This window comes from Lepidochelys olivacea, assembly GCF_965140295.1.
Source record: "Lepidochelys olivacea isolate rLepOli2 genome assembly, chromosome: 7".
Lineage (NCBI taxonomy): Eukaryota > Metazoa > Chordata > Testudines > Cheloniidae > Lepidochelys > Lepidochelys olivacea.
This window is the reverse complement of record NC_140417.1, coordinates 78,232,083-78,244,281: the sequence shown is the minus strand read 5'-3', so window position 1 is coordinate 78,244,281 and position 12,199 is coordinate 78,232,083. Positions and strand designations below refer to the sequence as shown.

General features: G+C 40.0%; 1 protein-coding gene across 3 annotated transcripts in view; it reads right to left on the bottom strand.

Moving 5' to 3' along the window:
• Window positions 1-491: 491 nt before the first annotated feature.
• The window catches only part of ZNF365 (zinc finger protein 365), a 33,444-nt gene continuing 21,736 nt past the window's right edge, over window positions 492-12,199 (bottom strand). For 2 of the 3 annotated variants that reach the window (XM_084633947.1, XM_084633948.1), the window contains exons 3-5: window positions 10,406-10,586; window positions 6,393-6,430; window positions 492-851 (exon numbers count right to left, since the gene is read on the bottom strand). In XM_084633947.1, coding sequence (XP_084490073.1) covers window positions 611-851; window positions 6,393-6,430; window positions 10,406-10,586 — 460 coding nt within the window. In that variant the 3' untranslated portion in view covers window positions 492-610. Of the gene's footprint in view, window positions 852-6,392; window positions 6,431-9,388; window positions 9,998-10,405; window positions 10,587-12,199 lie in introns of all 3 variants that reach the window. The other variant, XR_014712406.1, reaches the window with a different exon arrangement.

Below are 12,199 nucleotides of genomic sequence, written 5' to 3'. Positions count from 1 at the left end.
TCGTGTAGCTCACGAAAGCTTATGCTCAAATAAATTTGTTAGTCTCTAAGGTGCCACAAGTACTCCTTTTCTTTTTGCGAATACAGACTAACACGGCTGCTACTCTGAAACCTGGTATATGTAGTGTTTAGTCATTGAACATGTTTCCTGGCAATCACACCAATTAAGCGCAAAGACTGAGTATCAGGATGCCAATTAAATGGATTCTTCTGAACTGACGCAACGACATAGATGGAAATTAGATTAGTAAACCACATGGTGCCACTAAAATCTCTGGTTATAAAACATATGGCCACAATAGTATACAGCAAGATACTGGGATCATTTTCAATAGGCTCTAGCATTAAATAAATAGAAAAATCAAATGTAAACTGACATAAATAAATGTTACTTCGCTTATAGACCCCAAAAGAGAAACAAAATTCCTAAATAATAAAAATATTCTTTCATACTGTATATATTATATATTTATATTTAATATTTTATGGCATAACAAATGAATAGGAAATGTACAATGCTTAGCTAATAGACATGATTCAATATCTGTTTTGTTGAAGCCTTGTGCCAGTAGCTCCTGTGTGTTGTTATATGATATAATCTGTTACTGTAGCTATTTGCCCTTTTTACCCTGCTTGGATTTTGAATTCACCTTACGGGCAGCACTCACTGGTTCACCTCTTTTCTGTGGCCTCCATAGCTCTCTTGAGCAGTCGACAGGCTCATAGAAGAATGTAACTGGCTGGATGCTGTTCTTGTCATCCTTGTTTTTCTTTAGGAACATTGTACCTTTTTGAAGGGAATGCGGTTTTGCATCAGGTATATTATATGAACCATGCTGATTTCCTCGGCTTCTGAAATTTAAAAAAAAGTCAGATTTTGCAAAGGTGGCAAATGGTCTGATTTTTAAAGGTGCTGAACACTTGCGGCTACCGGGGGTATTGCACGGTAAAATAGCATTTTTAGAATAACTGTAAATTGTTCTTTTGCTTTGGAGAGCGTTATGTAAGAGTTGAGACGAGCATGTAGTAGTTTCCCTTTACTCCAAGGAAATATAGACATTTGCATTTATTTCTTACTGGAACACTCTATGTGTATCCTGGGATGCACTTTTAGTACATGTTCATTTAGAGTGAAATTTGTCCATGTGCTGCTGGCTAGCACAAGGCATACATGCCCTAATTTGACATCTTAAAGGGATTTAAAGGACTTAAGTGGTGCACAGGACTCATGCTAGCCCTCTGCAATGGATGAATTTCACCCTGATTTTTAAATAATAATATTGACATATACCATAGTGGCAGTGGAGAGAGGGGAGTGGGACTCTGGTGACTTCTCAGTGGTGGGAACTCAGCTGGATCTTTGGTTGCTGTGGTGCTGGCAGATCCCCGTGGGCAGATATCTGCCTTTTATTTGTAAACAAGCTGACAGTCAGTATTGCAAATTCAAGTCTGAAGCCTCTGGTTGGCTGAGTAGTTGAGGAAGTTTTAGTTTTTAAATCATGCTTGTTGAGTTAACCTTATTTCTGAATTTTTGGGGTGTGTGGATCAATAGTAATAATAAGTAATTGGTGTGGGGAAGAGAATAAGAATTTAAGCCTAAAAACAAGCCAACCTCCACTTCTTTTGTTTGTCCTAGTTCATGCCTAATGTGACTTTATTGAAGTAAATTGACTTGACCAGAGCTACTTCAGAATGTTAAACTGTACTGCACATTTGATAGACCTTTCTAGAAGAAGGTGCAATTGGTCAAATGCATGCAATTCAAACCCCATATTCATAGAATTCCAAGCTGCATTGCCAACTTAATCAGAGTTCCATGTTGCAGGCTATAGTCTTTATTTTTGAACTTCAATTTTAGAACTCTAGTAATAAACATTTTGACACTGTAGCATGGCCTAATACTTTGTTCAATGTGAGAGTTCTGCTCAGCGAATGACTGGAGGTTTGGGTCCAACTTAAACGATTCAGTAATAGCAGGAAGAGTACAGAAAACTACTGGCAAATAAATTTTCTATAATCTTTTCCTTCAAATGTAGCCCAGTGTGAAATCTTGTCCATAGGAACAGAAAATTGTTACAGATGTCACTGTGGCTGTTGCTTTAAGACATTGCATTCATGGAACTGTATGTTGGACCAATTAACTGGTTGATGTTGAAAGACACGGCGGTTTGTATTTGTCAAATATAACATCGTGAAGCTGATTCATTTGTTCTCAAGGAGGAGGCAGATTATAGACCTATCCCAATGTATAATTTCAGTCACATTATTACTGTACTCAGTAATGTTCTTCAAAATAAAATAAATCAAGGGTGATATTTTTAAAGGGAGTTAGGTGTCCAAACCTCATAGAAATTAAATAGCAATGTGACACAGACCGGACCTATGTCTCTAATTCACAGTTTATAACAACAGAAAAGAGGGGCTTGGAATTGAGGAAAATGCCAATCTGCCTGTTAGAAAGCTATTCTGGGTTGCTATTAAGCATCAGCAAATGCCTTTGTACCTTTAATAGACCATTTACTGGAGAAAGCAGTGACCCAATCCCCACTGTGAGTGTAGGTAGCTGAAGAAACCTGATTTAGAAAGCAGGGAACTAGGCTTGGATCTAAGGTGATATGTCTGGGATACAAACAGATCCAGCTGGAGGGCTTGATAAGAGAGAAATTTCTGTTCACAGTGGAGAGTATCTAATCAGCAAGGAAAGATGACAAAAATAGTCAAAGGGAGGAGATAGTTTACATCTTGAAAACAATTTATTTTTCTGCTTCCTCTGTAACTACACTGAAAATGCCTTAGCTAGTTTAAAGAGACCAGGTGGGTAAGGTAATGCCTTTTATTGGACCAACTTCTGTTGGTGAGAGAGGCAAGATTTTGAGCCACACGGAGCTCTGCTTCAGGTCTGAGAAAGGTACTCCCAGCTTCACAGCAAAATACAAGGTGGAAAAGGGCATTAGTAGTTAGTACATATCGTAAGGGATCATGGAGGACCACAGTATGTGCTAACTACTTATGCTAAACAATCTGTTCCACCCTGCATTTTGCTGTGACACTAGGAATACATTTTTCCAGTCCTGAAGAAGAGCTCTGTATGGCTCAAAAGCGTGACTCTTTCACCAGCAGAAGTTGGTTCAATAAAATATATTACTTCATTCACCTTGTCTCTCTAATATTCTGGGACCGACATGGCTACAACAACACTGCATTAGCTACTTTAAGTGATAAGAAGTGCAAATTTAGATAAATTAGCAAACAGGTTTTTTTTAATTCCATTTTCTCTCCTTTAACTTAACTCTTGTTTTTGTTAAGATTACTACTTTAGAGGTAATTTCATGAAGATAACCACACAAAGAACCCCATAACCTCAAAGGAGAGGTGCTGAAAGGTAAAGAGTTTTTGGTATGTAGATCCCCCCCCCAACCTTAATCTCAAGCAGCACGGACATGAGAGGTGGCTGCCCCCAGCAAGTTAAGTTGCTATCAGATTTTGGCAGGCAAAGGGGAGACATTCAGGAGAAGCTGAAGAACCAATGAGGAGAGCAGGGACAGATCCTCAGCTGGTGTAAATTAGCATAGTTCCCTTAATGTCAACCGACACCAGCTTGGGCTTTGCTGCTGGAGTTAGTGGTGGTGCTGGTCACAGAGCATTTGGGTGCTTAATTCTCTTAGGCTACTTTGAAAATTGCAACCAAAATTAATATGTCACTGTGATGGGGTGGATTAGGCCCAGAGGCCCTCTGCTGGAGGTCTCAGGGTCCTGCCACACTCCTCCCAGGAAAGGAGCAATTGAACAAAGTCCTCCAAACTGCCTGGAGAGACTGCGCAGAAAGCAGCCAATCAGGGGGGAGGCTGCAGAGAGCAGCCTATCAGGGCCCAGGGGGGCCATATAAAAAGGAGCTGCAGTGCACACAACAGTCAGTTCCTTGCAGGAACCAGAGGAGTGTACATGGTGCTGCTGGCTGTCCAAAAGAAACTGTAGTACCATGGACAGCTCAGTGTGGGCAGGGATTGGGGAAGGGAGTAAGAAAGCACACTTGGCTGACTGCTGGACCTCAATGCAGAAAAATCCTGAGCTAAGGGTGAAACATTGGGGAAAGCTGAGACCATGGGGAAGTGGCCTAGGGAACTGAAGGAAGTTTCATTAAAAGGACATGTGGCTGGGATCAGATATAGTGGGTGAGCCTGGGTCCCCCTGCCCCAGACCATTGGGGCAGTGGCCTACAATTGGACAGTGATAAATCCCCGGAAGGGTATCTGAACTGTTAAGAGGCCCATCTGGAAAGCTGGGGACAGAAGAGACCAGAGAAGGTAAAACCAGTGCCTCCAGTGAGGAAGTCTTGGGGGCATGCCTCAAAACCAGGGCCAGGACTGGCTAATGACTGCAGACACATTGGACCAGAAGGGACTCTCATGAGAAGTGGGTGCTACACCGTTACAGACTCAAATGATTTACAGTCCTCATAGTTATAAACATCAGTGCATGTGGAAGGCAAATTAACTTTAAAAAACCTCATTGTATTTAAAAATACTTATTATATTATTAAAACAGATCATAATGGTAAAAGATCACACGAACCGGTTATGAACTAGTCTATGTTGCTAGATGATGAGATAGTGTACAGTGAGAGTTACTGAGTTATTACAGAATAGATGCATTTGACACCTTTTGACAGTTGGCTCTGACAATTGTCCTATCCTCTGTTTCACCTCTAATTATTAGTACATTCTGACATAAGGCGGTAGGACACTGATGTGAAGTGTTATAGGCCCAGTGGGTCTATAACTGCTTATACCAACTGAGGATTCTCCTCCCAGAGTGTTGGTGGGACTCAAACCTGGTTCTCTTGCTTGAACAACCAGTGACCCACAATGCTACTTTTTAAAAATAAAAATACTGTAGGAAAATTCTCTTTAAGTTGAAGCTTCATCAAATTGCCAATATATTTGTGTTACGGAAAGTAAACTATAGAGGTACAATATGTGAAATCAGCTGATGCATATAATGCTTGCTTAACTCTTTAACCTTTAACTTAATTTGTAATGTGATCTCAAAACCAGCTGGCTTGACAGTTATGGAAACTGACGTTATCTCTTCATCCACAGAACAGGCATAGCAGCAACAGAAGCTTCCCCATACTGCCTCAGCTCTGTTTGTGGTAACTATCTCTATAAAGCAGCAGGTAATTTCAGTCCATCTGCTGATTCAGTCCTTGGTGTATCTGCTGAGATTGCTGGGGTGCTAATTAGTGCCCGTTCTAATGGTGTTTTTCGTAAGGACAACTGTTTACCAGTGGCTGGATGGAGACCTGCAAGTTATTTCATATAGGCCACTGAAATCCCAGCAGATGGTATCAACTACTGGATTCTACTAAACTGTGCTGCTTTAAACCGGTGGCTTGTATACGCTGTTACCAACCCCCGCAATTATCCATGTCCATGTCACTTACCCACATCTGATTTCAATACATACGTTTGATTGAACTTGGCCTGATATATCTTATTTCTACAATGTCGACATAAGTGGGTGCAACTCCATTGTCTCTAGTGGAGTTATACCCACTTAGGTGAATTTGTCACATCATGTTTCATTTCACACACTCTCCCACTCCTTCCATTCATATAAACAGTGATAGGGGTCTGAAATTTAGAGACACTGTCAGCTCAAGTATAGGCCAAAGTTTAAGTTTTTGGAAAAAAGCTTGTTTCTACTGGGTTAGTAAAGAAATGTTTCATGATTTTTTAAAAAAAATTTCTAATGGAATAAATTGTAAAAAAACAAACACAAAAATCACCAACTCCTGCACTGTTATTAATAATTCCTACCCTATCAGCAAAAGTGAAACTGATTCCAATAATTTCCATTGTCCAAGCTAAGAAATTAAAAAATAAACAAAGTGACAAGTTGCATTTTTAAATTTGATTTTAAAAATTGAAGCTGTTTTAGTCATACTGTAGGTCAGGACATTTGTTTGTTTATAATATGGTATTTTTAAGTTGTGTCCCCTTTAAAAAATCTGACAATGGCAAGTATAAATCTCCCACATATGGTATTCAAGAATGGCCATGACAGAATGTTAAAGACATTTGTATCTGAAACTTAGTATGTGTTCATTTAGTAGATTCAAACTTTGCAAAAACCTCATACGGTCAAACAGGAAGCAGTAATGTATTGGCACAAAAGGATTCTATTTTTTCTTGAATAAAATTATATTTTATTTTTAATTTAGCAAAACACCTGTTTTTCCTTTATTATGCAAAATGCATATATATCATCAAATATAGGACCTGCTCCAAAGCCCATGGAAGTCCCATGTAATGGACTTAGGATCAGGGTTATACAGCATACGCAAAAATGTAAGCATGTTTAAATGATAGAAAAATGAAATGACATACATACAGGCATCTGGGTTTCTTATTTGATGAGAGGTCTGTAAACTGGAAAAAAAAACAGAAAAATGTTCATATTATGAGCAAATATCACAGTGGCGTGAGTGGCACATATAAGAGGCTTGGGGAGGCTAAGTCTCCCTAAAATAAAAAAGATTGGCCATGTAGGGGCAAATGATGGAGGTGGATCACCTCCCCTTGGAGGCATGCCTGCCTGCCACCTTTTTGCCTTAGGAGCTCCCTAGAAGTGGCAGCAGTGTGTGGAGGGGTGCTGCTCTGTGCTGCTCCACCCCTTCCCTCCCCGGCTCCTCCTCTTCTCCTGAGGCCCTGCCTGCTGCTCGCTCCTTTTCGCCCCCTCCAGTTTGTCACTCGGCCGGAAGGCAGGAAAAAAATGGGAGGTCATATAGATAAATGAAGATAATAGCAAAATGAAATGACATACAAAAGCCTTCCCACTTATTTCCTGACTTAAGGGCGATTGACAGGTGGTGGGGGGGGCAGAGAGGAGTGAGCAGCAGGGATGGGGCCTCAGGAAGAGGGCAGAGCGGGGAAGCAGGGGACACTGTCAGGGCACCCGTGGGGGCTCCCCCACTTCTAGGGAGCTTCTGGCGCTCCTGAGTGTAGCCTTCCCAAACGAAAAACTCATATGCCGCCTATGTACAGTGGTCTTCTGTCATTTAAATCATTTTATATCTACAAAAACCAATGTGTATCTAAGGCCCTGATCCTGCAAAGATCTACACATGTGTTTTAACTTTAATCTCAGTTGGGGCACCCCTAGATCTACACAGATTTCAGGACATCAGTATGTTTAAGAGGTAGAACTCACTGCCTGTTCTAGGGGTTGAGGGGATAGAAGAAAGCTTCGTTTTGTCTTCCTCAAAGTTATGAAATTCAACAGGTGCAAACTTGCAGTGCTTCCGAACCCCTACGCACTAAATTCTAAATATTGTTAGCATGTAGCCCAGTATTTGTAGTGGAAGAAAATAAGTAGTAATTCAGATCCCAGAGACTTTGAAGAGGTTTGTCATAGCTTAGCAACAGTTTGTTTGAAAACAGATAAAGGGATTTCTTTTTAAATGCAAAGCCCGTATTTTGGGTCATCTGGTGAGTTCTGATCTGCTCACATATTTAGTTATGTGTACACTGCAACGATAGGTGTAATTTGCAAACCTGAAGCAGAGCTCCATGTGGCTTGAAAGCTTCTCTCTCACCAACAGAAGTTGGTTCAATAAAAGATATTACCTCACCCATCTTATCTCTCCAGTTAAGCCACTGTTGTTTTCTCATTTTGAGGCCATGCAATCAAAGGCTATGAAATTATCTTCCAGCTGTATATTTTTAGTCCAGTTGCTCATATTTTTAACTCATTTAAAATTTAAAGCCAAATTTTAAATGATTGAAGTGCAATAATGGAATATTTTTAAACTATTCTAGTTACAAAAACAATTCTGTATATTCAGTATGCAGAATCATATTTCCACCTTTCCCTTCTTTCACGACTAGGAACATTTTAAACAAAGAATTTTTTCTTTAAGTTTCTTTTCCTACTAACAACTCTTCCAACTTAATAAATAATCTTAAATCTTGTAATTATGTATGCATTGTTAGTTCATTTACCAGCAGGTATTTACAATTTTTTTTTGTGACTATAATCAAAGTAAATTGCTAAAGAAGAATAGCAAGGGCTGACTGTAGGTACTTCACATTTGATTATACAGTGTAGATACAATGAGAAGTAATTATTGTGTTCAAGATAATTAATAAGACATCATTCCCCATTAAACTGGATTAAATACATTTTCCCTCACAACCTTTAATTTTGCCAAATCATATTTATTCTACAAAAACAACTAAAAATCTCTAAGCTTGATTCTCAGCTAGCATTCACTTGAGGGGGCAGGGGCATAACGGTAGCTTTATACCCCTTTTTCTCTCCCCACCCCCAATCCCAGGACCAACTAAGGCCTGTCAGCCTCTGGCACAGTAAGAGCCACCTCAGGTGTGCTCCAGACAGCCAGGCTGGAACTCCCCAAGGTGTCTATTCTGTAGTAGGGTCTAATTTTCCCTCTGTTGATATTCACCCCTTCCTGTCAACTGTTGAGAAGAGGCCAATTCAGTTAGGATGGATGTGGCCCAATTAGCACTGACCCACAACTTGGTAAGACAACTCCCATCTTTTCATATGCTCTATATTTATACCTGCTTACTGTATTTTTCACTCCATGCATCTGATGCAGTGGGTTACATCCCACAAAAGCTTATGCCCAAATAAAATTGTTAGCCTCTAAGGTGTCACAAGGACTCCTCGTTGTTTTTACTGATACAGACTAACACGGCTACCCCTCTGAAACCTGTCACTAATCACTGTTCTTCACTGAGAAGTGGACTAAGACACCAAATAATCATTTCACTTAGGACACCAGCTACGGCCAAAAGCCATCAGATAGTAACAACTTTTGGACAGGTTTCAAAAAGAAAATAATGCTCTTAGAATCAAGAGGACAAATGACTTTGAAGGCATTTACTGTTGACACAACTTGTAAACTTACACAATAAATTTTGTGTCTCCTGTACAACTATTAGCACATTTGTAGTGGGTGTTTAGATTTCTAATTGTCTAATATATTCACAAAAAACTAGTGCCCACAGCTGAAAGTTTGATCCTGAAATAAATTTGTCTCCCAAATTCAGCATTTAAAAATAATTATTGGTCCAGTAAATCCTTCCCCTACCCCTGTATTTTTTGTAAATTTTTCTCTTGGAGTTCTGATCTGATTTCCATTGTCTTTTCAGCCTATTAGGCTGAGCATGCCTGTAGTCACACCATGTTGGTTTCTGTGGTAACTTTGTGAGCTCAGGAAGGTCAGGATGGTCAGCGTTTGGTAGTGCAGCTGATTCAGAAGGCAGTGCTCCCCCCATGAGACAATGGCTCAGTATGCTGTTAAAAGGCACTCTGCTATTGGGAGTACTCTTTCAGATGCAATTTAAAACAAAGGTTCTTACCCATAGTCCTCTTGAAAGATCTCACAGCACTTTTTGAGATATCAGCCTTGATTTCCATACCAAATTTCTACTCTATTATGTTATTTCAGTATTTACTATGTCAAGTTAAGGTGACCTTTGCTTTCTACCCTTAAACTGCTGTTAAGCACTGTGTGCAGTCAACCAGTAGTTGCTTTTTTCACCTAACGTGACTGCATTTCCACGATGGATGAAGTCTATTCTAGGTACAGTTTGTACTCTGTATCCATTTAAGTGTCAAAAGGCCTTTGGAATTCTTGTGGATGAAGTTTGCCACACAAATGTAATATATTAGAGGGAAATTACTGACTCAAAGTAATAGTAGTGGTTATTAATGGAAAAAAATATATCGGCTATTTGTCCCAAAGACAAGACCTTTTAGCAAAAAGGCAGATGGACACTTCATTATTCCTCACTTTCTCCTTCCCATCTTTGGCTACTGCAGTCCTTTTCCACTCTTCTCTAAGATTGCCATCATTTACTGAAAAGAAAATGCAGTCTGGCTGAGTGGTAGGGAAAGAATGGGGTTCGGATCAACTGAGCTTCTGTATGTGTTGCTCCCCCAGCCACACCACTGCATGGCATTGAAATCTTAAAAAAAAAAAAAAAAAAGTGAAATTCTTAATTCTCTCCATACATATATGCACAGCACAGCTACATTTATGGATACATCAGCCCAAGTCATAGGTGAGTTTTTCACTGCTAGGTAGAGATAAGTGACTTTTTTCCACAAATAGTAAATTTGCCCAAAAATACATTTTGGGCAGCGGCGGCGGTGTGGGGGGGAGATTATGCTGTAACCTGAGCCCCACCGCTGCCCAGGGGTGAAGCCTTTGGTTTGATTTCGGCCGCAAGCGGTGACGTTTGAGCTTTGGCTCCAGGTCCCACAAGTCTAACACCAGCCCTGGTGACCCCATTAAAACAGGGTTGTGACCTACTTTGGCGTCCTGACCCACAGTTTGAGAACATTTACATTAGATGACAGTCTTGTGTGCTTACCATATGTTCATTTACATCATTGTAATTGCACATTATCTGCTGATTTTGATAATATTCTAGTTGTCTTTCTGCCAGATCAACCCGCTGCAATAGATTCTCAATGAAGTGTTGGAGCCTGGCTTTCCCATGGACCTCTTTCTCAGCTGCCTCTTCCAGGAAGTGGTTAAAAGTAACAACCTCTCTGTAAGACAAAAGTGTTTGAAATACAGCAACATCGAAGTACTGGAAAGAGTCCTGGCTTTTTTGTTGTTGTAATTGTTGCTAAGAAACAGCAGTGGAAAGGGGATTCTCACCTGTATTGTAGAAATCTCCTACCAATGCCTTTGTGTTTACTGCCATATTTATCTTTTTTCTGGTTATGATTGGAAATAAGGAAAATAGACAGACTTGGAATATCTATACGATTAGGAAAGACTCTCCAAGAAATTCCTTGTTTTCCTGCTAGCAGTCCTGAAGGTGCAGGCCACCCCACAATGGGTAGGAAGGCTGCCCTGCTATGCCACATACCCCCGTGCACTCCTTAAGGGGTGGCACAGCTGCTGTGCTTCCCAAGAACTTACTAAAACACAGTGGCCTCCTGGAGCTCCTTCCGGGCCAGGATGGCGCACAGAATGTCCCCTGCTCAGAGCTGTGTCTTAAAATAAAAACATGCAAATATGGGATAGATTTAGCAAAATGTGATTCAGGCAATTTCCTTCCTTAAATGGAAATTCCACCTCAGAAGCTCTTGACAAGTTCATCTCGTAAACTCCTTGCCAACAGCACTAAAAACACTCATATGTTTATTGCATCCAGGGAAGAGACTTGCACTCATAATGAGCAATATGAAAGGCCAACAAATGGTAGATGAGGATCTCCCATATAATCTTAGAAATAACCTTCATCACCAACTGTGGTGGCTGGAGATATTTTGTAAAAGCAACATTTAGTACATTCCAAGATTGACACTTCCTTAATGTTCAATTGCAAATGTGGTGCCCTTTTCCCTGTTTATATACACACCAGTTCGACACTTAACCCTGAAATATGACATGAAATGAAAAGAAACCTAAAATTTCTCACCTATCCTGTTAATTAAATGAAATAGAACAATTTTATGATTCCCAAATAGCTTTATTTTAAAACATCAGCCCTTCATTATTCAACAGAGCCACTGTTGGCATGCCCATTAAATTGCATTTTGGCCTTGATCCTTACAAAGGGCACATTAGGGCAGAAAAAGACCGTTGTGCTCCAGACAAAGTGTGAGCAAGGCTAAGTAAGATAGCCTGAGGCATAATCCCTCTATGCTGCTATGGTAAGGAAAGGGGCAGGGTGAAGAGTGAGTTGGTTAAGTGCAATTCTGAGCATGTCAGATTTGCCCCTAATCACAAAGTGCTAGATAAACTGAGGTTACTGGTATGCAAATGTTTTAACTTACTTCAAAACACAGAATATGGGAGGGGGGCAAATCAGTATTTGGTAAATAAAAAAGGACAAAATTGACCAGAGAAAAATGTAGTCTGAGATGAGAACACTATAAACAGTGGCTAAAAAGAAAAACATTATACTGGTGATGACTTTCTAAAGCCCTGTTTCTTCATCAGCACACAGAAGTTTCTCTTCGTATTTAAGTTTATCTAAAAAACTGTTTTAATTCCACATAATTGTAGATAATAGCTTCCTTACAGTTTTTCTGCCCAGCAAACCATGAACTGAATCTGTCTCATGAGCAGTGTCAGGCACAAGCAAATGACTATGGAATCTTTACATGCAGAATTTGATTTACCTCTGGATTTTGCTGTAAACAATACC